The sequence below is a fragment of the Dendrobates tinctorius genome, unplaced genomic scaffold (assembly GCF_039654945.1).
Source record: "Dendrobates tinctorius isolate UK_male_01 unplaced genomic scaffold, ASM3965494v1 ptg000235l, whole genome shotgun sequence".
Taxonomy (NCBI): Eukaryota; Metazoa; Chordata; class Amphibia; order Anura; family Dendrobatidae; genus Dendrobates; species Dendrobates tinctorius.
Window position 1 is genome coordinate 1,542,321 of NW_027361902.1, and position 25,156 is coordinate 1,567,476.

A 25,156-nucleotide genomic window follows, 5' to 3' on the forward strand; every position below is an offset into this window, starting at 1 on the left:
AACCTGCAGGCGACCCAGCGCGTATGGTACGATCGGAGGGCCAGAGAGCGCACCTTGGAAATAGGACAGAAGGTCCTGGTGTTAGAGCCCACTAAGCAGAATAAGTTTCAAGCTGCATGGCAGGGGCCCTACCAGGTAGTGGGGAAAATAGCCGACGCAACCTATAATGTCGCCGATTGTGACGACCCCAGGGTTATCCGCATGTTCCAAGTGAATATGCTGAAGCCCTACCGGGAGCGCCCTGAAGAGGTAGTGGCCATCTGTGCACCTGAAGCAGAGGATTTAGCCGGACTTCCCTTGCCGGATGTCTTAGGGGAAAGAACTCAGTTTAAAACATGGGACCAGGTACACTTGGGTGAAGACCTAGGCCCCCAGGAGAGACAGCAGGCGGAGGCGTTGTTGAGGCTGCGACAGAGGATATTTTCAGAGAGACCGGGGTACACTCGCCTGGCACAACACAAGGTTGAGACCCAGGATCAGACCCCCCTGCGACAAAACCCCTTCCGCGTCCCTGAGTCTGTACTGAGGGGATGCGACAAGAGATACAAGAGATGCTGCGTTTAGGGGTCATTGAAGAGTCAGATAGTCCCTGGGCATCCCCCGTAGTGTTAGTGCCCAAGAAGGATGGGACTACACGGTTTTGTGTAGACTATCGTAAGCTCAATGAGAAAACGGTGACGGATGCATACCCCATGCCGCGTGTGGATGAGTTGTTAGACCGGCTGGTGGGGGCAAAGTATTTGACCACCATCGATCTATGCAAAGGCTACAGGCAGACTCCCCTTAGTCCTGACGCTATTCCCAAGTCGTCATTTGTCACCCCGTTCGGCTTATTCCAGTTTCGAGTTATGCCATTCGGGATGAAGAATGCCCCGGCAACCTTCCAAAGGCTGGCTGACCGGCTTCTGGATGGTCTCCAGGACTATGCTTGTGCCTACCTGGACGACATCGCCATCTACAGTGCGACATGGGAAGAGCATCTAAATCACCTAGAGACAGTATTGGACAGGATCCACCAGGCCGGAATCACCCTGAACCCAAACAAGTGTCACGTGGGCAAAGCAGAGGTTCAGTATTTAGGGCATTGGGTGGGAAGTGGGAAACAGCGACCAGAACCAGCCAAGATTGAGGCCATAGCCAAATGGCCCATCCCACGCACTAAAATCCAGGTCATGGCGTTTCTAGGGACAGCGGGGTATTACAGGAAATTCGTTCCCAATTACAGCAGCGTAGCCAAGCCCCTGACTGATCTGACCCGTAAGAATCAACCCCGCCAGGTAACCTGGACCTCAGAGTGTGAGGAAGCCTTCCGCCAACTAAAGGACGCCCTCACCAATACCCCTGTATTGGCCGCACCCGATCCAACTAAACGTTTCCTGGTTCACACAGACGCTTCTATGTTTGGATTGGGGGCAGTACTGAGCCAAGTCGGGCCGGACAGCTAAGAACACCCGGTAGCTTACCTGAGTTGAAAACTACTGCCCCATGAAGTAAGCTATGCGGTCATCGAGAAGGAGTGCCTAGCGGTAGTATGGGCACTCAAAAAGTTGCAACCATATTTGCATGGACGACAGTTTTCCCTCCTAACGGACCATAATCCCCTAGTCTGGCTTAATTGGGTCTCCGGAGACAACGCCAGATTGCTGCGGTGGAGTTTAGCCCTACAACCTCTGAACTTCACTATCCACCACAGACCCGGCAAACAAAACGGTAACGCCGATGGACTAAGTCGACAAACGGAACTTGTACCAACCCCATAAACTTCGGTCATCCCCAAACCGATCTGTTGAGGATCAGACTGTGTATGCCGATCACGTCGCTGAAAAGGGGGAGCCGTGTTACGTGCTACAGAACCACTTAGCACCCAGAATATGTTGTGCAGTTATATGTATGTATAATAGGTTTTATGTGAGATGCATGTCCCTAATGCATCAGCCCACAGGCTGCGCCCCTGGGCAGAGGGGACACGATATTCTCCTTTTGTCCGCCCTCACCCCACCTTTGTAATTCCCACAGTAAACATCCGCAGGCTCCGGCCACCTGTGGCTTTTGTAATGCATGTCTGGCCTGCTGCTTTTCTATTGGCCTGCCCTCTGTATCTGTGTGATATATTCTGTGTCCTGTGAGTAAAGTGTTGTCAGACTGGAAATACGTGGAGAAGCAGTGATCTTTTATATGCGCCCATGTAACCAAGGAATTCCAGCCAGCGTCATTCATTCAGACTCCAGCCAACGCAGAGCGGACCTCCGAAAACACGGGGTGGTACTGAAAGAGGTACCCCAGCTTTGGTAGACCCCGTTACAGCCAGTACCGAGAAATCCTCCATCACCACCAGTATAGAGAAATCCTCCATCACTGCCAGTATCGCCAGTACAGAGAAATCCTCCATCACCGCCAGTACAGAGAAATCCTCCATCACTGCCAGTACAGAGAAATCCTCCATCACCACCAGTATCACCAGTATAGAGAATTCCTCAGGATGCACAGGATGAAGACCTCTGTCACCATCAATAAGTTGGACCTCCATCACCACCAGTCCTCACCATCTGCTTCTCTATCCGTTGTATCTCAGTATTTCCAGTTGTACCTACCAGTCTGGCGCTGATGGCGGCTACACTCACTGTGGTAGCGGGCACTGTGTCCTTCCGAGTGAGAGGGTTGTTGGGGGCCGCCGCCCGCGCCTGCTGGGTCAGTGAGAATGAGTGGGTCCTCATGACAGGAGCAGTTTTCCCTCGAGGCTCTAGACCTTTATTCACCTTGAGGAAAAATTAGAATCTACGTGGATTGTGTGAACAGCACTAACATCAGAGAGGCCTCTATACCGAGGCACTGGAGACATGGAGAAGGCGACTACAGAGCAGGGCTACCCACCCAGCAGAGGCCCCGTATGTCTCATCACGGGGCAGGATGATCAGAGTTGCCGTGCACGTTGTCAGGGGATTGGAGTTACTATGCATTTTGTCAGAGGTGTGGAAGGGCAGGATTGGAGTTACCATGCATTTTGTCAGACGGGTGGAAGGGCAGGATTGGAGGTACCATGCATTTTATCACAGGGGTGGAAGGGCAGGATTGGAGTTACCATGCATTTTGTCAGAGGGGTGAAAGGGCAAGATTGGAGTTACCATGCATTTTGTCAGAGGGGTGGAAGGGCAGGATTGGAGTTACCATGCATTTTGTCACAGGGGTGGAAGGGCAGGATTGGAGTTACCATGCATTTTGTCACAGGGGTGGAAGGGCAGGATTGGAGTTACCATGCACTTTCTCACAGGGGTGGAAGGGCAGGATTGGAGTTACCATGCATTTTGTCACAGGGGTGGAAGGGCAGGATTGGAGTTACCATGCATTTTGTCAGAGGGGTGGAAGGGCAGGATTGGAGTTACCATGCATTTTGTCAGAGGGGTGGAAGGGCAGGATTGGAGTTACCATGCATTTTGTCAGAGGGGTGGAAGGACAGGATTGGAGTTACCATGCATTTTGTCAGAGGGGTGGAAGATTTTGTCAGAGGGGTGGAAGGGCAGGATTGGAGTTGCCATGCATTTTGTCACAGGGGTGGAAGGGCAGGATTGGAGTTGCCATGCATTTTGTCACAGGGGTGGAAGGGCAGGATTGGAGTTGCCATGCATTTTGTCACAGGGGTGGAAGGACAGGATTGTAGTTACCATGCATTTTGTCAGAGGTGAAAGGGCAAGATTGGAGTTAACATGCAGTTTGTCAGAGGGGTGGAAGGACAGGATTGGAGTTACCATGCATTTTGTCAGAGGGGTGGAAGGGCAAGATTGGAGTTGCCATGCATTTTGTCACAGGGGTGGAAGGGCAGGATTGGAGTTACCATGCACTTTCTCACAGGGGTGAAATGGCAGGATTGGAGTTGCCATGCTCTTTGTCACAGGGGTGGAAGGGCAGGATTGGAGGTACCATGCATTTTGTCAGAGGGGTGGAAGGGCAGGATTGGAGTTACCATGCATTTTGTCAGGGGTGAAAGGGCAAGATTGGAGTTACCATGCATTTTGTCAGAGGGGTGGAAGGACAGGATTGCAGTTACCATGCATTTTGTCACAGGGGTGGAAGGGCAGGATTGGAGTTACCATGCATTTTGTCAGAGGGGTGGAAGGGCAAGATTTGAGTTACCATGCACTTTCTCACATGGGTGGAAGGGCAGGATTGGAGTTACCATGCATTTTGTCACAGGGGTGGAAGGGCAGGATTGGAGTTACAATGCATTTTGTCACAGGGGTGGAAGGGCAGGATTGGAGTTACAATGCATTTTGTCAGAGAGGTGGAAGGGCAGGATTGGAGTTACCATGCATTTTGTCAGAGGGGTGGAAGGGCAAGATTTGAGTTACCATGCACTTTCTCACAGGGGTGGAAGGGCAGGATTGGAGTTACCATGCATTTTGTCAGAGGGGTGGAAGGGCAGGACTGGAGTTACCATGCATTTTGTCAGAGGGGTGAAAGGGCAAGACTGGAGTTACAATGCACTTTCTCACAGGGGTGGAAGAGCAGGATTGGAGTTACCATGCATTTTGTCACAGGGGTGGTAGGGCAGGATTGGAGTTACCATGCATTTTGTCAGACGGGTGGAAGGGCAGGATTGGAGTTACCATGCATTTTGTCAGAGGGGTGGAAGGGCAGGATTGGAGTTACCATGCATTTTGTCAGACGGGTGGAAGGGCAGGATTGGAGTTACCATGCATTTTGTCAGAGGGGTGGAAGGGCAGGATTGGAGTTACCATGCATTTTGTCAGAGGGGTGGAAGGACAGGATTGTAGTTACCATGCACTTTCTCACAGGGGTGGAAGGGCAGGATTGGAGTTACCATGCATTTTGTCAGAGGGGTGGAAGGGCAGGATTGGAGTTACCATGCATTTTATCACAGGGGTGGAAGGGCAGGTTTGGAGTTACCATGCATTTTATCACAGGGGTGAAAGGGCAGGATTGGAGATGCCATGCTCTTTGTCACAGGGGTGGAAGGGCAGGATTGGAGTTACCATGCATTTTGTCAGACGGGTGGAGGGGCAGGATTGGAGGTACCATGCATTTTGTAACAGGGGTGGAAGGGCAGGATTGGAGTTACCATGCATTTTGTCACAGGGGTGGAAGGGCAGGATTGGAGTTACCATGCATTTTGTCAGAGGGGTGGAAGGGCAGGATTGGAGTTACCATGCATTTTGTCAGATGGGTGGAAGGGCAGGATTGGAGTTACCATGCATTTTGTCAGAGGGGTGGAAGGACAGGATTGTAGTTACCATGCACTTTCTCACAGGGGTGGAAGGGCAGGATTGGAGGTACCATGCATTTTGTCAGAGGGGTGGAAGGGCAGGATTGGAGTTACCATGCATTTTGTCAGGGGTGAAAGGGCAAGATTGGAGTTACCATGCATTTTGTCAGAGGGGTGGAAGGACAGGATTGCAGTTACCATGCATTTTGTCACAGGGGTGGAAGGGCAGGATTGGAGTTACCATGCATTTTGTCAGAGGGGTGGAAGGGCAAGATTTGAGTTACCATGCACTTTCTCACATGGGTGGAAGGGCAGGATTGGAGTTACCATGCATTTTGTCACAGGGGTGGAAGGGCAGGATTGGAGTTACAATGCATTTTGTCAGAGGGGTGGAAGGGCAGGATTGGAGTTACAATGCATTTTGTCAGAGAGGTGGAAGGGCAGGATTGGAGTTACCATGCATTTTGTCAGAGGGGTGGAAGGGCAAGATTTGAGTTACCATGCATTTTGTCAGAGGGGTGGAAGGGCAGGACTGGAGTTACCATGCATTTTGTCAGAGGGGTGAAAGGGCAAGACTGGAGTTACCATGCACTTTCTCACAGGGGTGGAAGAGCAGGATTGGAGTTACCATGCATTTTGTCACAGGGGTGGTAGGGCAGGATTGGAGTTACCATGCATTTTGTCAGAGGGGTGGAAGGGCAGGATTGGAGTTACCATGCATTTTGTCAGACTGGTGGAAGGGCAGGATTGGAGTTACCATGCATTTTGTCAGAGGGGTGGAAGGGCAGGATTGGAGTTACCATGCATTTTGTCAGACGGGTGGAAGGGCAGGATTGGAGTTACCATGCATTTTGTCAGAGGGGTGGAAGGGCAGGATTGGAGTTACCATGCATTTTGTCAGAGGGGTGGAAGGACAGGATTGTAGTTACCATGCACTTTCTCACAGGGGTGGAAGGGCAGGATTGGAGTTACCATGCATTTTGTCAGAGGGGTGGAAGGGCAGGATTGGAGTTACCATGCATTTTGTCAGAGGGGTGGAAGGGTAGGATTGGAGTTACCATGCATTTTATCACAGGGGTGGAAGGGCAGGTTTGGAGTTACCATGCATTTTATCACAGGGGTGAAAGGGCAGGATTGGAGATGCCATGCTCTTTGTCACAGGGGTGGAAGGGCAGGATTGGAGTTACCATGCATTTTGTCAGACGGGTGGAGGGGCAGGATTGGAGGTACCAAGTATTTTGTCACAGGGGTGGAAGGGCAGGATTGGAGTTACCATGCATTTTGTCACAGGGGTGGAAGGGCAGGATTGGAGTTACCATGCATTTTGTCAGAGGGGTGGAAGGGTAGGATTGGAGTTACCATGCATTTTATCACAGGGGTGGAAGGGCAGGTTTGGAGTTAACATGCATTTTATCACAGGGGTGAAAGGGCAGGATTGGAGTTGCCATGCTCTTTGTCACAGGGGTGGAAGGGCAGGATTGGAGTTACCATGCATTTTGTCAGAGGGGTGGAAGGGCAGGATTGGAGTTACCATGCATTTTGTCAGAGAGGTGGAAGGGCAACATTGGAGTTACCATGCACTTTCTCACAGGGGTGGAAGGGCAGGATTGGAGAGTTACCATGCATTTTGTCAGAGGGGTGGAAGGGCAGGATTGGAGTTACCATGCATTTTGTCAGAGGGGTGGAAGGGCAGGATTGGAGTTACCATGCATTTTGTCAGAGGGGTGGAAGGGCTAGATTGGAGTTACCATGCACTTTCTCACAGGGGTGGAAGGGCAGGATTGGACTTACCATGCATTTTGTCAGAGGGTTGGAAGGACAGGATTGGAGTTACCATGCATTTTGTCAGAGGGGTGGAAGGGCAGGATTGGAGTTACCATGCATTTTGTCAGAGGGGTGGAAGGGTAGGATTGGAGTTACCATGCATTTTATCACAGGGGTGGAAGGGCAGGTTTGGAGTTACCATGCATTTTATCACAGGGGTGAAAGGGCAGGATTGGAGATGCCATGCTCTTTGTCACAGGGGTGGAAGGGCAGGACTGGAGTTACCATGCATTTTGTCAGACGGGTGGAAGGGCAGGATTGGAGGTACCATGCATTTTGTCACAGGGGTGGAAGGGCAGGATTGGAGTTACCATGCATTTTGTCACAGGGGTGGAAGGGCAGGATTGGAGTTACCATGCAGTTTGTCAGAGGGGTGGAAGGGCAGGATTGGAGTTACCATGCATTTTGTCAGAGGGGTGGAAGGACAGGATTGGAGTTACCATGCATTTTGTCAGATGGGTGGAAGGGCAGGATTGGAGTTACCATGCATTTTGTCAGAGGGTTGGAAGGACAGGATTGGAGTTACCATGCATTTTGTCAGAGGGATGGAAGGGCAGGATTGGAGTTACCATGCACTTTCTCACAGGGGTGGAAGGGCAGGATTGGAGTTACCATGCATTTTGTCAGAGGGTTGGAAGGACAGGATTGGAGTTACCATGCATTTTGTCAGATGGGTGGAAGGACAGCATTGGAGTTACCATGCATTTTGTCAGAGGGGTGGAAGGGCTAGATTGGATTCACCATGCACTTTCTCACAGGGGTGGAAGGGCAGGATTGGACTTACCATGCATTTTGTCAGAGGGTTGGATGGACAGGATTGGAGTTACCATGCATTTTGTCAGAGGGATGGAAGGGCAGGATTGGAGTTACCATGCACTTTCTCACAGGGGTGGAAGGGCAGGATTGGAGTTACCATGCATTTTGTCAGAGGGGTGGAAGGGCAAGATTGGAGTTACCATGCACTTTCTCACAGGGGTGGAAGGGCAAGATTGGAGTTACCATGCACTTTCTCAAAGGGGTGGAAGGGCAAGATTGGAGTTACTATGCACTTTCTCACGGGTGGAAGGGCAGGATTGGAGTTACCATGCATTTTGTCAGAGGGTAGGAAGGACAGGATTGGAGTTACCATGCATTTTGTCAGAGGGATGGAAGGGCAGGATTGGAGTTACCATGCACTTTCTCACAGGGGTGGAAGGGCAGGATTGGAGTTACCATGCATTTTGTCAGAGGGTTGGAAGGACAGGATTGGAGTTACCATGCATTTTGTCAGATGGGTGGAAGGACAGCATTGGAGTTACCATGCATTTTGTCAGAGGGGTGGAAGGGCAGGATTGGAGTTACCATGCATTTTGTCAGAGGGGTGGAAGGACAAGATTGGAGTTACCATGCATTTTGTCAGATGGGTGGAAGGACAGGATTGGAGTTACCATGCATTTTGTCAGAGGGGTGGAAGGGCAAGATTGGAGTTACCATGCATTTTGTCAGATGGGTGGAAGGACAGGATTGGAGTTACCATGCATTTTGTCAGAGGAGTGGAATGACAGCATTGGAGTTACCATGCATTTTGTCAGAGGGGTGGAAGGGCAGGATTGGAGTTACCATGCATTTTGTCAGAGGGGTGGAAGGGCAACATTGGAGTTACCATGCACTTTCTCACAGGGGTGGAAGGGCAGGATTGGAGAGTTACCATGCATTTTGTCAGAGGGGTGGAAGGGCAGGATTGGACTTACCATGCATTTTGTCAGAGGGTTGGAAGGACAGGATTGGAGTTACCATGCATTTTGTCAGAGGGATGGAAGGGCAGGATTGGAGTTACCATGCACTTTCTCACAGGGGTGGAAGGGCAGGATTGGAGTTACCATGCATTTTGTCAGAGGGTTGGAAGGACAGGATTGGAGTTACCATGCATTTTGTCAGATGGGTGGAAGGACAGCATTGGAGTTACCATGCATTTTGTCAGAGGGGTGGAAGGGCAGGATTGGAGTTACCATGCATTTTGTCAGAGGGGTGGAAGGGCAAGATTGGAGTTACCATGCACTTTCTCACAGGGATGGAAGGGCAAGATTGGAGTTACCATGCACTTTCTCACAGGGGTGGAAGGGCAAGATTGGAGTTACCATGCATTTTGTCAGAGGGGTGGAAGGGCAAGATTGGAGTTACCATGCATTTTGTCAGAGGGGTGGAAGGGCAGGATTGGAGTTACCATGCATTTTGTCAGAGGGGAGGAAGGACAAGATTGGAGTTACCATGCATTTTGTCAGATGGGTGGAAGGACAGGATTGGAGTTACCATGCATTTTGTCAGATGGGTGGAAGGACAGGATTGGAGTTACCATGCATTTTGTCAGAGGGATGGAAGGGCAGGATTGGAGTTACCATGAATTTTGTCAGAGGGATGGAAGGGCAACATTGGAGTTACCATGCATTTTGTCAGAGGGGTGGAAGGGCTAGATTGGAGTTACCATGCACTTTCTCACAGGGGTGGAAGGGTAGGATTGGAGAGTTACCATGCATTTTGTCAGAGGGGTGGAAGGGCAGGATTGGACTTACCATGCATTTTGTCAGAGGGGGTGGAATGACAGCATTGGAGTTACCATGCATTTTGTCAGAGGGGTGGAAGGGCAGGATTGGAGTTACCATGCATTTTGTCAGAGGGGTGGAAGGGCAACATTGGAGTTTCCATGCACTTTCTCACAGGGGTGGAAGGGCAGGATTGGAGAGTTACCATGCATTTTGTCAGAGGGGTGGAAGGGCAGGATTGGACTTACCATGCATTTTGTCAGAGGGTTGGAAGGACAGGATTGGAGTTACCATGCATTTTGTCAGAGGGATGGAAGGGCAGGATTGGAGTTACCATGCACTTTCTCACAGGGGTGGAAGGGCAGGATTGGAGTTACCATGCATTTTGTCAGAGGGTTGGAAGGACAGGATTGGAGTTACCATGCATTTTGTCAGATGGGTGGAAGGACAGCATTGGAGTTACCATGCATTTTGTCAGAGGGGTGGAAGGGCAGGATTGGAGTTACCATGCATTTTGTCAGAGGGGTGGAAGGGCAAGATTGGAGTTACCATGCACTTTCTCACAGGGATGGAAGGGCAAGATTGGAGTTACCATGCACTTTCTCACAGGGGTGGAAGGGCAAGATTGGAGTTACCATGCATTTTGTCAGAGGGGTGGAAGGGCAGGATTGGAGTTACCATGCATTTTGTCAGAGGGGTGGAAGGGCAAGATTGGAGTTACCATGCATTTTGTCAGAGGGGTGGAAGGGCAGGATTGGAGTTACCATGCATTTTGTCAGAGGGGAGGAAGGACAAGATTGGAGTTACCATGCATTTTGTCAGATGGGTGGAAGGACAGGATTGGAGTTACCATGCATTTTGTCAGATGGGTGGAAGGACAGGATTGGAGTTACCATGCATTTTGTCAGAGGGGTGGAAGGGCAGGATTGGAGTTACCATGCATTTTGTCAGAGGGGTGGAAGGGCAAGATTGGAGTTACCATTCACTTTCTCACAGGGGTGGAAGGGCAAGATTGGAGTTACCATGCACTTTCTCACAGGGGTGGAAGGGCGAGATTGGAGTTACCATGCACTTTCTCACAGGGGTGGAAGGGCAGGATTGGAGTTACCATGCATTTTGTCAGAGGGGTGGAAGGACAGGATTGGAGTTACCATGCACTTTCTCACAGGGGTGGAAGGGCAGGATTGGAGTTACCATGCATTTTGTCACAGGGGTGGAAGGGCAGGATTGAAGTTACCATGCATTTTGTCAGAGAGGTGGAAGGGCAGGATTTGAGTTACCATGCATTTTGTCAGAGGGGTGGAAGGGCAAGATTGGAGTTACCATGCATTTTGTCACAGTGGTGGAAGGGCAGGATTGGAGTTACCATGCATTTTGTCAGAGGGGTGGAAGGGCAGGATTGGAGTTACCATGCATTTTGTCAGAGGGGTGGAAGGACAGGATTGGAGTTACCATGCATTTTGTCAGAGGGGTGGAAGGGCAGGATTGGAGTTACCATGCATTTAATCACAGGGGTGGAAGGGCAGGATTGGAGTTACCATGCATTTTATCACAGGGGTGGAAGGGCAGGATTGGAGTTACCATGCATTTTGTCAGATGGGTGGAAGGGCAGGATTGGAGTTACCATGCATTTTGTCAGAGGGGTCGAAGGGCAGGATTGGGGTTGCCATGCTCTTTGTCACAGGGGTGGAAGGGCAGGATTGGAGTTACCATGCATTTTGTCAGAGGGGTGGACGGACAGCACTGGAGTTACCATGCATTTTGTCAGAGGGGTGGAAGGACAGGATTGGAGTTACCGTGCATTTTCTTGGAGGGATGGAAAGGTGGAAGGGCAGGATTGGAGTTACCATGCATTTTGTCAGAGGGGTGGAAGGGCAGGATTGGAGTTAACGTGCATTTTGTCAGAGGGGTGGAAAGGCAGGATTGGAGTTAACGTGCATTTTGTCAGAGAGGTGGAAGAGTAGGATCGGAGCAGTTGTACATGCCATTTGCAGCTGGACAGGTGGGACGCTATACAAAGTAGATCCTGTGACCAATAACACCAGTGACATCAGCCATTTTCTGTCGGTATGATGAACACTCCTCTTACCCCTGGGGTAGTCATGGTATGCTCCTGGCTTTGCCGACTTCCTGATCTTTTTTGGTGCGATGCCCCTCGCCAATATCCAGACCCCTCTGAAAGAAAAAACATGTTCTTATGTTGTGTGGGCTGCGGTAATAACACTTTCTTCAGTGATCGAGGGTGCATAGCACATACGCTGGCTGACGCTGTGGGTGATGGGATTGTATATGGGTGACTTGGGTTTCATTGCGCCTTGTGGATTGTGCTGGTCACAGCCATCAGTTTTTGGAGCGGATTCACAAGTAATGGTTTTCCTAGGAGCCCCTGATACATGGCTAGTGCTCGATACTGGAGACAACGCATCCTTCGACTGTGGACATCCAGCATCTTGTAGGTTTTCGGTCACAGGTTCAGCACTTTCCTTTAGAGTTTCTCTTTTCTGCCGTCGAGCATTAGTTTTCCTTTCAAGAATCATCTACAGGACAAAAGTAAAGACGTGACAGGATGCCGTCATCAACTTGACCCAACCCTAACCCGAAGACCGATATCAAATCGTGAGGAGCGTACAAACCTGCTGTGCAACCTGAAGGTAATTCAGTGTGACAGAATCCAAATAGAAGGAGCAGGTCAGCCTATCCAAGCAGCCAATCTATGTAGTCGTCCACCTATCTAGGCAGCCAGACCAAGCAGTCGCCGTGCATGCCTATCTAGATAGCTAGCTAGCCCAAGCAGTGCTCCCGCCCCCTATCCAAGCAGCGAGCCCAAGCAGTCGCCCGCCTATCTAGGAAGCCAGCCAGCCTAAGTAGTCGCTCTTCTCACCTATCTAGGCAGCCATCCAGCCCAAGCAGTTGCCCCAACCACCTATCTAGGCAGCCAGCCCAAACAGTCACCCCGCCTATCCAAGCAGCTAGCCAGCAAGCCGGAGCAGCCACCTCACCCGCCAATCCAAGAAGCCACCCTGACAAACTATCCAAGCAGCCAGCCAGCTAGCCTGAGCAGCCACCCTGCCCTCCTATCCAAGTAGCTGGCCTTCGAGAACAAGCAGCCACCCTGCCCACTGACCTAAGCAACCAGCCAGCCTGAGCAGCCACCCCGCCCGCATAAGCAACCAGCCAGCCCATTTATCCAAGCAGCAGTCATCCCGAGCTGCCACCCTGCCAGCCTATCCAAGCAGTCGGACAAACAGCTACCCCAACCAACTAGCCAGACAGCGAACACGAGCAGCCACCCTGGTCGCTTATTCAAGCAGTCAATCAGTGAGCCTGAGCAGCCACAATGCCCACTTATCCAAGCAGCCAACTCGCCAGTCTATCCATGCGGCAAGTCAGCTAGCTCGAGTGGCCACCCCACATGCCTATCCAAGCAGCCAGGCAGCAAACCCAGCCACTCTGGTCACTAATACAAGCAGCCAATCAGTGAGCATGAGAAGCCACCCTGTCCACCTATCCATGCAGTAAGTCAGCCCAAGTAGCCATCAAGCCAGTCTATCCATGAAGCAAACCAGCTAGCCCGAGCAGCCACCCTGCCTGTCTATCCAAGCAGCCAGCCCGAGCAGCCACCCTGCCCATCTATCCAAGCAGCCAGCCCGAGCATCAACTCCACCTACCTTTCCAGCCACCTAGCCCGAGCAGCCACCCTGCCTTCCTATCCAAGCAGCCGCCCGCTCGCCTATGCAAGCAGCTAGCCAGATAGTCCAAGCAGCCACCCCACATGCCTATACAAGTAGCTGGCCTTAGAATACAAGCGACCACCCATGCAGCAAGCCTGAGTAGCCATCCCGCCAACATATCCAAGCAGCCAGCCTGTAAGCCAAGCAGCCACCACGCCTGCCAATCCAAGCAACCAGCCATCAAACCTGAGCAGCCACCCTGGTTGCTTATTCAAGCAGCCAATCAGTGAGCCTAAACAGCCACCATGCCCACTTATCCAAGCAGCTAGCCTGTAAGACGAGCAGCAACCACGCCTGCCTATCCAAGCAACCAGCCAGCAAACCTGAGCAACCACCCTGGTCGTTTATTCAAGCAGAAAATCAGCGAGCCTGAACAGCCACCCTGCCCACTTATCCAAGCAGCCAGCCTGTAAGCCGAGCAGCCACCACTCCTGCCTATCCAAGCAACCATCCAGCAAACCTGAGCAACCATCCTGGTCGCTTATTCAAGCAGCCAATCAGTGAGCCTGAACAATCACCCTGCCCACTTATCGAAGCAGCCATCTAGACAGCCCAAGCAGTCACCATACCAGTCTATCCATGCAGCAAGTCAGCTAGCCCGAGTGGCCACCCCACATACCTACCCAAGCAGCCACCATGCCAGTCTATGCATGCAGTAAACCAGCTAGCCTGAGCAGCCACCCTGCCCGCCTATCCAAACAGCCAGCCCGAGCAGCCACCCCGCCCACCTATCCAGTCACCTAGTCTGAGCACCCACCCAGCACACCTATCCAAGCAGCCAGCTCGAGCAGCCACTACACCTAGCTATCAAAACAGCCAGCCAGCTAGTCACAACAGCCTTCCTGCATACATATCCACTCAATAAGCCTTAGCAGCCACCCCACACACCTATACAAGCAGCCAGCCACCCAGTCTGTCTATCCAAGCAGCCACTCCACCTGCCTATCCAAGGAGCCACCCCATCTGCCTATGCAAGCAGCCAGTCAACCTGCACAGGCAGAAAGCTTACCCATGCAGGCAGAGCAGCCATCCTGCCCGCCTATGCGAGCAGCAACCCTGCACGCCTATCCAGCCACCCTGACCGCCTATCCACACAGCAAACATGATCAGTCGTCCCGCCCGCCTATCCAAGCAGCAAACCATTGAGCCTAATCATCCACCCCACCCACCTATCCAGGCAGCCACCAGTTAGCTTGTGCATCTGCTGTGGCACCCCTGAGGGTTCGGTTGCCACAGAGGTACTGCACCTCCTCCTCAGGTGTGGTACCCCACCATCCAGGTAAGTTGGAGACTCCTGACCACGCTCCAACACCTGCACCCATCATCACAAAGTAGTGTAGCAAAGCCACATTGCGGCTCCCTGCTTGGAGTGTAGCAGAGCACCTTTGGTGGCTCCCTGCTTGGAACACGAAACGTGCTGGGAGGCGGGTGGAGTTAGAATACATAAAAGAGTGGGAAGGATTAGGATTTCAGAGTCGAGTGTTCAGTGGAGTAGAGTATGGTGTGGAGGAGAGAAGATCCCTGAGAGAGGGATGGAGGAAGGATGTGCTGCAGCAGATCACAGTGATCTGGGTCTGCTGGCACGGGAAAGAAAGAGAAAGACATTGAAGAGAAACCTGATTTTCCATAAGAAAGAGAGACTAGTACGGAACGTGAGGAGTAAAAGGGAACAGAGGACGTGGGTTAGAGATGAACCCTGCCTAGAAGTTCTAAGCGCAAGGCCAGGGCCCGGTCCCCGAGGTTGTATGGATACTAATGATCCTACAACAGACACCGGAGGAGTAGTGGGCTGTAAATGCACTACTCCTATCTAAGACTTGGGGGCACAACAACAACATTGATAGTGAGCTGGGACTTAGGAGCAAGGAGTCCCCGAAGCAGGCTACAGCTGTCTGCCGTACAAGCAGAGTTCTTGGGAACATCTGTCAGGAGGAACTCCAGTGTAACTCAGTACTGGGAGTACTTCATTCAAAGGCGCTATAGAGGAGACGTTCAGAAAGGCACATGTGGGTGGAGTGTTGGAAGGGATCATTCCATCTTGCATGGAGGTTGACCGAGTCCCTGACCCGGAGGACACAGCACGGAGGCAGGCACCTGTAAGTACTACAGACTGTGAGTAAAGCATTGGAACTACAAGCCCTGGTGTCCTCCACTCATTCCGGCGCCAACACCCTCAGCATCGCTACATCTCTGCACCGTCCACGTCTCCCCGCTATCATCCCCTTTCCACTGCCCTGGGACTACAAGCTCCACCTGTGGGGAGCTTCAACATCTTGGCTGCACAACATCACCAGTCCCAGAGGATCTGCATGCAGCGTTGGCTTAACATCTCACTTGCCGAACACCACAGGTGGCGTCACGAACTATTCATCTAAATCTATTGTATTTCCACCATTCAATCTCCCCTACTAATTGGGCGCCCAGGGCCACAGACTGGGTCCCTGCCGCTGTGACACATCCCGCTGACACCGGTCTGGTACCGAGTACCCCACAGCCCTGGGAGGGTGACCCAACTTGGCGTCACGAACAGGATGGCGAGACCCGATGCCATCGGGTTCTGTGTGCCTAAGACTCAAAGTTTTTGAAAATGTGCAGAAGACCCAATTTAATAGACTGTAAAATGAAAGCTAAAAATGGCTGCTGGCGCATTGAAGAAGGGCGTGATAACATGGGGGGTCCTAAGAAAAGACCGCGAACTGTCCTGGGCCTCCCCTGCCTGAATTACTATGCAACAGCAACATGGCCCACCCCCCTAGGGGTTCGTATACTGGCTTGGTATGGAGGAGTTGGAAGAAGACGTCGCCCCCAGAAGGAGGAGCAGAAGCCAGTGGCGGGAAAAGAGCCCAGACAGGAAGAACGCGAAAACGCCATAATGGAAGGAGGAAAGAGGCCAGAAGAGCGGGGGGAAGAAAGGCAACTCTCCCCCAGGCCGCCACTGTGGAGTATACGACCGCTGAGACACCCCTTGCAGCGCTCATCACCACCTCAAAGCAGATATTGCCATTGGATGAGGCCTGCCCGGAGAAGGTATGAGAGTCCCGGAGCAGAATGGAGGACCAGGGCCGCGTCCCCGTCTGGACCTGGCGCGGTCGCGCAGGCCCCGCCGACTGCCTTGGCCGAAGACAACCTTGCACCTGCCCGGATCCAACTGCGACCTGCCTAGCCGGCAACGCCGGGAGTCGCGGCCGCCGCTGTTCGCTACCAGGTACTGGGGCCGGAACCTCATCAGGGAACGCAAGGTATGATTACCGCTCCAAGCATGACCTTGATGTTAGGAACGGAGCCAACGACTCAAAATGGTCTAATTGACCCCCGCCGGCGACCCCAGGCTACAGTACCGCCAACTGAGGTCCCGATGGAGCTGGAGGAAGACGATCCGGTGGTGCCGGCGATGACACCTGCTGAATTGTTGGCAGCGGCAGAGGTACCCTCGGAAACCGCTGACACGCCATCCCCACAGGCAGTTGACATTTCCATGGCCCTCTCAATTACCCCGACCAGTCCCTATCTCACCCTTTGGGAGGCAGAGTACATGCAATTGGCAAGCACTCAGCAACAGCAACAGGATGAAGACACCCAAAGCATCTTCCCTGGAAGCAGCCCCAGCAACCAGCTTCCAGAACCCCAGGAGGGGACCACCACTAGTAACCTGCAGTAAAATAACTCTCATTACCCAGGAGGGTATTTGCACCGTTGTGCCTTCTGTTTTCTATTTTTGTACCTGTTTTCTATTTATGATCATCATGTTCTAGTTTTGTTTTTCCAGTGTTGCCCAGTTATATTGGCAGCGTTCATATTGAACTGCAGAGTTCATGAACGCTGAATGGTCCAGAACTGTTTTTGTTTATAGTTTGCACCTCTTTAGGTGCTCTTTCTTGGTTTTACATAGGAATCTCTTTGTGAAAGAAGAACTACCTCGCCATAAGGACATTTCCAGACATGTTGGCTGGACCAGTGTCTACAATTGCACTTATTGATAATGTTTAAAGTTATTCTTGAATAGGAACCATAAAGTGACAGTGTGTATTGAGAGTACTAATGCATTATAATGAAAAAAGAAATATAGTAATATAAATATGCCTTAAATGTGAATAAAGAATTGAAGTTACAGGTGATGAACCAGACACCAGAGGTTGTCATGTAAGGAAGAAAGTAGGAAAATGTGTAAAGTAACAGAAAGGAGATGTATTGCTAGAAAATGTGAATTGATGTTGGATATGGAGTTTGCTTCCATAGCACTTTAAATTAGGTAGCATAATTTTAAATTTAGATAGCTAGTTAAAACTGTTTGCAACGTTCAAGAAACCGTGCCTCCCACATTGGGAAGTTTAGATAAGAATTGTTTATTTAGCATTATAAAATGTTTGTATGTTCCAGGATTGTTTGTCTCTGTTTAACTTGCAGCCCGCGGACGTGCTGTGTTTAACGGGGGGGGGGGGGAGTGTGGTGCCCCTGAGGGTCGGTTGCCACAGAGGTACTGCACCTCCTCCTGAGGTGTGGTACCCCACCATCCAGGTAAGTTGGAGGCTCCTGACCACGCTCCAACACCTGCACCCATCATCACAAAGTAGTGTAGCAAAGCCACATTGCGGCTCCCTGCTTGGAACACGAAACGTGCTGGGAGGCGGGTGGAGTTAGAATACATAAAAGAGTGGGAAGGTTTAGGATTTCAGAGTTCAGAGTCGAGTGTTCAGTGGAGTAGAGTATGGTGTGGAGAGAAGATCCCTGAGAGAGGGATGGAGGAAGGAAGTGCTGCAGCAGATCACAGTGATCTGGGTCTGCTGGCACGGGAAAGGAAAGAAAGAGAAAGACATTGAAGAGAAACCTGATTTTCCATAAGAAGAAGAGACTAGTACGGAACGTGAGGAGTAAAAGGGAACAGAGGACGTTGGTTAGAGAAGAACCCTGCCGAGAAGTTCTAAGCGCAAGGCCAGGGCCCGGTGCCCGAGGTTGTATGGATACTAATGATCCTACAGCAGACACCGGAGGAGTAGTGGGCTGTAAATGCACTACTCCCATCTAAGACTTGGGGGCACAACAGCAACAGTGATAGTGAGCTGGGACTTAGGAGCAAGGAGTCCCCGAAGCAGGCTACAGCTGTCTGCCGTACAAGTAGAGTTCTTGGGAACATCTGTCAGGAGGAACTCCAGTGTAACTCAGTACTGGGAGTACTTCATTCAACGGCGCTATAGAGGAGACTTCAGAAAGGCACATGTTGGCGGAGTGTTGGAAGGGAGCATTCCATCTTGCCTGGAGGTTGACCGAGTCCCTGACCCGGGTGACACAGCATGGAGGCAGGCACCTGTATGTACTACAGACTGTGAGTAAAGCTTTGGAACTACAAGCCCTGGTGTCCTCCACTCACTCCGGCGCCAACACCCTCAGCACCGCTACATCTCTGCACCGTCCACGTCTCCCCGCTATCATCCCCTTTACACTGCCCTGGGACTACAGCTCCACCTGTGGGGAGCTTCAACATCTTTGCTGCACCACACCACCAGTCCCAGAGGATCTGCATGCAGCGTCGGCTTAACATCTCAATTAACGAACACCACAGGTGGCATCACGAACTATTCATCTAAATCTATTGTATTTCCACCATTCAATCTCCCCTATTAATTGGGCGCCCAGGGCCACGGACTGGGTCCCTGCCGCTGTGACACACCCCGCTGACACCGGCCCGGTACCGAGTACCCCACAGCCCTGGGAGGGCGACCCACTACTCTGCCCGCCTACCCAAGCAACCAGCTAGCTCATTCATCCAAGCCCACGTAGCCACCCCACCCATGCAAGCAGCCAGCTCACCTACCCAAGCAACCAACCAACCCGCCCAAAAAACCACCCAGCCTGCCTATCCAAGCAGCCGGCCGAGCAGCTACCCTGACCACCTCCAAGTAGTCAAGGAACTACCTCGACCACCTATCCAAGCAGCCAGCCAGCTAGCCTGAGCAGATACCTTGCCCTCCTATGCCCACCCTACCCTGCAATCCTATCCAAGCAGCCACCCCCCCTCGTCTATGCAAGCAGCTAGCCAGATAGTCCGAGCAGCTACCTCATATGCCTATCCAAGTAGCCGACCTTCGAAAACAAGCACACACCCTGCCTGCCTACTTAAGCAGCCTGACAGCCACCCCACCCACCAATCCAAGCAGCCAACCAGCACGATCATTCACTCCACCCACCAATCCAGCCAGCTAGTCAGAGCAGCCACCCAACACATCTATCCAAGCACCAGCCCAATCAGCTACTACACCAGTCTATCAAAGGAGCCAGCCAGCTAGTCAGAACAGCCTCACTGCATGCCTATCCAAGCAGCCACCCTGCCTGCCTATCCTAGGAGCCAGCCCAAGCAGCCACCACCCCTGCCTATCCAAGCAGCCAGTGAGACTGAGCATCAAGTCCACCCACATATCCACCCAGCTAGTCTGAGTAGCCACCCCACACACCTATACAATCAGCCAGCTCGTCTATCCAAGCAGTAAGCTAGCCCGAGCAGCCAGCCAACTAGCCTGAGCAGCAACCCCAGCTGTCTATCCAATCAATCTGACAGCCCACACAACCATCCACCTGCCTATCCAAGTAGCCAGCCAACCAGTCTGAGCAGCCAGGGCGAGCAACAGAGACACTTCTTCACTACTGCTCCTCATAAGACCCTCTTGAGAATATCCCCCACCAATATATGACCTCCTTGGCCATCACCTCGTACAACTTGTTCCGATACTCGGCAACAGATAACTGAATGTCGTCATCCAGAGGGAGAATGACATCGTAATCCAACGCTGGCTCCCGAGCTGCAGAGTGAAATCTGGACAACAGATGAGGGAGAAATGTGGCCGTGTAAAGACAAACATATAAAGGCCATAACAGGGGAAAGCACAGTACTGATGTAATAGGTTGGAGGTCAACACACAAAACAGAAGAACTGGTGCAAATCACGAACCTACGCACATACGGGTGTTCCAGAGCCTCCTCCGCCGTTAGCCTCCTGTCGGGATTGAAGACCAGCAGCTTGGTCAGAAGGTCAGTGGCATCTGGGGGGCAACTAGGGGGAAGCAGCTCCAAGAGTGGGACCCTCTGACTGCAATCACAGAAGACCCCACAGATTCATGTCACCTACATGCTACATCCGCATGCAGCTCTGAGCCCAGGATGTGGCGCAGGCTGCCGCTTACCGAGCATTCATCCGGCTGACGACCGATGCTCCATAGTCTGAACGTATAGCCGAGATGTCTGCAAAAGGAGCAAGGAAGAAAAGTTACTGAGTAGGAAAAGCTGACTGGGTGATATGGGCGGTATGCCCAGGTGACACGGAGGCACTCCCTCTCACACCCAGGTGACACCGCGGCGTTCCCTCCCACACCCAGGTGACATGGCAGCATTCCCTCCCACACCCAGGTGACACGGCAGCATTCCCTCCCACACCCAGGTGACACGGCGACACTCCCTCCCACACCCAGGTAACACGGCGGCATTCCCTCCTACACCCAGGTGACACGGCAGCATTCCCTCCCACACCCAGGTGACATAGAGGCTCTCCCTCCCACACCCAGGTGACACGGCAGCATTCCCTCCCACACCCAGGTGACACGCCGGTATTCCCTCCCACACCCAGGTGACATGGCAGCATTCCCTCCCACACCCAGGTGACACGGCAGCATTCCCTCCCACACCCAGGTGACACGGCGACACTCCCTCCCACACCCAGGTAACACGGCGGCATTCCCTCCTACACCCAGGTGACACGGCAGCATTCCCTCCCACACCCAGGTGACATAGAGGCTCTCCCTCCCACACCCAGGTGACACGGCAGCATTCCCTCCCACACCCAGGTGACACGGCGGTATTCCCTCCCACATCCAGGTGACATAGAGGCTCTCCCTCCCACACCCAGGTGACACGGCAGCATTCCCTCCCACACCCAGGTGACACGGCGGTATTCCCTCCCACATCCAGGTGACATAGAGGCTCTCCCTCCCACACCCAGGTGACACGGCAGCATTCCCTCCCACACCCAGGTGACACGGCGGCATTCCCTCCCACATCCAGGTGACAGAGGCTCTCCCTCCCACACCCAGGTGACACGGCGGCATTTCCTCACACACCCAGTTGACACGTCAGCATTACCTCCCACACCCAGGTGACACAGAGACACTCCCTCCCACTCCCAGGTGACACATTGGCACACCTTACCTTCCACCCCCCCTTTCCCAAGTGACACTGTGGCACACTCACCTTCCTGTGACGGCGCTGGGATGACGCTCATGATGCGTTCGATCTGGTTGATGGTGGAAGTTCCTGGGAAGAGTGGTTTCCCCAGCAGCATCTCTGCCAGGATACAGCCAATACTCCACATGTCCACACCCTTCGTGTACCTGTGGGAGATGATAGCAGGCATCAGCTCACCCGTAGATGGGGGGGGGCACTGCCTGCCCACTACATTCCCCACATACCTGTGAGATGCCAGTAATATCTCAGGGGCGCGGTACCAGCGTGTGGCAACGTACTCGGTGAGTGCTGGATTCCCAGGATCCTCTTGGATCTGATATAGTGAGCGGGCCAGGCCAAAGTCACACAGCTTCACCAGGCAGTCAGCATCCAGCAGGATATTAGAGGGCTGCAGGCACAGAGCAAAGCCCCAAATCAGAGACTGAACGTGGGGTCCTCACCCCGAAGAAAGACTCCTGCCCTGGGCACCGCCCTGTGGGATGACACCTGCAAACAGCACTGACCCCATCAACCTTAGGCATGACGCCCGCCCTGGGCACAGACCCGACCCCGAGGGATGAGGCCCGCACTGGTCATAGACTGCACCCCTTAGGGATGACGGACTGCCAAGGCTCAGATCCCATCAGCCCGAGGCATTCCCGCCCTGGACACAGACCCCACCCTGAGGGATAACACCCATACCAGCCTCTCACCTTCTGGTCTCTGTGGATGACATTCCCAGAGTGAAGGAACTTGGTGGCCTTCAGCAGCTGGTGCAGGATGTATCTCATGTGCACATCCTTCAGGAGACTGCCCTTCTTTATCACCGCATGAAGGTCGGTCTCTAGGGGGACAACACCATGAGGTACGATGTACAGCACACCTCATCATGTACCATATACCCATCACCACAGACTGAGGCGCCTCATATCTCAGCATACAGTGGGGAAAATAAGTATTTGATACATTGCTGATTTTGTACATTTTCCCACCTACAAAAAATGAGAGGTCTGTATTTTTTTATCTTAGGTACACTTAAGTTTTGAGAGATAAAATCTAAAAAAAATAAATAACCAGAAAATCACATTGTATGATTTTTACATAATTAATTTTATTGCATGAAATAAGTATTTGATACAATAGGAAAACAGAACTTAATATTTGATACAGAAACCTTTTTTTGCAATTACAGAGGTCAGAAGTTTCCTCTGGTTCTTGACCAAGTTTCGCACATACTGCAGCAGGGATTTTGGCCCCCTCCTCCATACAGATCCTCTCTAGATTTTTCAGGTTTTGGGGCTGTCACTGGGTGACATTGAGTTTCATCTCTCGCCAAAGATTTTCTATTGGGTTCAGGTCTGGACACTGGCTAGGTCACTACAGGACCTTGAAATGCTTCTTACAGAGCCACTCCTTAGTTGGCCTGGCTGTGTGTTTCGGGTCATTGCCATCCCAGAAAACCCAGCCAACCCATCTTCAATGCTCTTACTGGGGAAGGGAGGTTGTTGGCCAAAATCTTATGATACATGACCCCATCTATCCTACCTTTAATACGGTGCAGTCATCCTGTCCCCTTTCAAGAAAAGCAGTGCCAAAGTATGAAGTTTCTCCCACCATGCTTCATGGTTGGGACAGTATTCTTGAGGATTGTGAGGATCTGAGGTTGTGAGTTATAAAATATCACCTAGGCAGGTTAACAATGCAACTATTTTAAATTACAGTGCCTTGCGAAAGTATTCAGCCCCCTGGAACTTTTCAACCTTTTCCCAAATATCATGCTTCAAACATAAATATACCAAATGTAAATTTTTGGTGAAGAACAACAAGTGGAACAATTGTGAAGTTGAGCAAAATCTATTGGTTATTTTAAATTTTTGTGGAAAGTCAAAAACTGAAAAGTGGGTGTGCAATATTATTTGGCCTGTTGTGAACACTCTTAACCTGACTTCTGAGATTGGGCTCCCTCTTGTGGTGGCTGCGGGTAGTGGAGCTGGTCGGGTTGACAGAAGTCTATCACCTGAAGACGATGAGTGGAAGTCAGGTGTTACAGACTGGGAAGATTTAAGTGAGCAAGCTTCCCTCAGTTGTTGCTGGTGATTTGTTTTTCTTCCTGTGTATCTTGAAGTCCACTTGTCCACTGCTTGGTCCTGCATCGTTCAAATAAGTCATTTGTTTGCTGGAATCTTTTTGCATTTCATCCAGTTTTGTCTTTCTCTACTTTCTGCTTTGCTGTGTGGGTTCAGCATTGTTCCCTGCTGGGAACGGTGCTGGACCCCGCTCCATATGCCACAGCTTATGTCAGTCTGTTCAGTTTTGCTAATCCCCTGTTATAGCAGTCTTTTGTTTTGCTTCCAGTTCACACCAGAATTCTGATCTAGTGGGGGAGAGGTCGTGTGGCCTCAGTATTTTTGCATATCAGATGCGTTGGATTTTTTAGGGTTTTTGCGTGATTGCAGACAGTATCTTTTCTGTCCTGTGCTATCTAGACAGTTTGGGCCCCATCATTTGCTTACTCTATTTTCTGCCTATGTTTGTGCTTCATCTTGTCTCACCAGCAATATGTTTGGGGGCTATCTATTCCTTTGGGGTTCTGCTCCGGGGCAGTTTAGCTTTCCCCTTTCTTGCTTTAAGCTTATTTAATACTTTGGCTGTGCCAAGGCGTCTAGGGTATCGTAGGTACGTCCCACAGCTAATTCGAGTTGTGTTGTTAGGTTTAGGGGTCTGAAATCTGCTAAGTTGCAAACCTTTATGGTGTTCTGGCTGCCTAGCTTATTTCCCGGTTATCCTCCTCGGTGACCTAATCATAACATCGGCCCCTTTACTTTCAGTGCAGCAAACTCACTCCAGAAGTTCATTGTGGATCTCTGAATGATCCAATGTTGCCTTAAATGACTAATGATGATGAATATAATCCACCTGTGTGTAATCAAGTCTCCGTATAAATGCCCCTGCTCTGTGATAGTCTCAGGGTTCTGTTTGATGCACAGAGAGCATCATGAAGACCAAGGAACACAACAGGCAGGTCTGTGATACTGTTGTGGAGAAGTTTAAAGCAGGATTTGGATAGAAAATGATTTCCAAAACTTTAAGCATCCCAAGAAGCACTGTGCAAGCGATCATACTGATATGGAAGGAGTATCCTACCACTGCCAATCTACCAAGACCCGGCCGTCCCTCTAAACTTTCATCTCAAACAAGGAGAAGACTGATCATAGATGCAGCCAAGAGGCCCATGATCACTCTGGATGAACTGCAGAGATCTACAGCTGAGGTGGGACAGTCTGTCCATAGGACAACAACCAGTCGTACACTGCACAAATCTAGCCTTTATGGAAGAGTAGCAAGAAGAAAGCCATTTCTCAAAGATATCCATAAAAAGTGTCATTTAAAGTTTGCAACAAGCCACCTGGGAGACACACCAAACATGTGGAAGTAGTTGCTCTGCTCAGATGAAAACAAAATCGAACTTTTTGGCAACAATGCCAAATGATATGTTTGGTGTAAAAGCAACACAGCTCATCACCCTGAACACACCATCCCCACTGTCAAACATGGTGGTGGCAGCATCATGGTTTGGGCCTGCTTTTCTTCAGCAGGGACAAGGAAGATGGTTAAAATTGATGGAAAGATGGATGGAGCCAAAAACAGGACCATTCTTG

General features: G+C 51.4%; 1 protein-coding gene across 3 annotated transcripts in view; it reads right to left on the minus strand.

The window, feature by feature from the left end:
- The window catches only part of MAPK15 (mitogen-activated protein kinase 15), a 134,615-nt gene that overhangs the window by 18,955 nt on the left and 90,504 nt on the right, over window positions 1–25,156 (minus strand). For 2 of the 3 annotated variants that reach the window (XM_073556543.1, XM_073556542.1), the window contains exons 6-14: window positions 22,211–22,341; window positions 21,743–21,906; window positions 21,525–21,664; window positions 20,465–20,522; window positions 20,233–20,370; window positions 19,992–20,097; window positions 11,819–12,098; window positions 11,651–11,736; window positions 2,592–2,756 (exon numbers count right to left, since the gene is read on the minus strand). In XM_073556543.1, the coding sequence (XP_073412644.1) occupies window positions 2,592–2,756; window positions 11,651–11,736; window positions 11,819–12,098; window positions 19,992–20,097; window positions 20,233–20,370; window positions 20,465–20,522; window positions 21,525–21,664; window positions 21,743–21,906; window positions 22,211–22,341 (1,268 nt within the window). The remainder of the gene's footprint in view (window positions 1–2,591; window positions 2,757–11,650; window positions 11,737–11,818; window positions 12,099–19,991; window positions 20,098–20,232; window positions 20,371–20,464; window positions 20,523–21,524; window positions 21,665–21,742; window positions 21,907–22,210; window positions 22,342–25,156) is intronic. The other variant, XM_073556544.1, reaches the window with a different exon arrangement.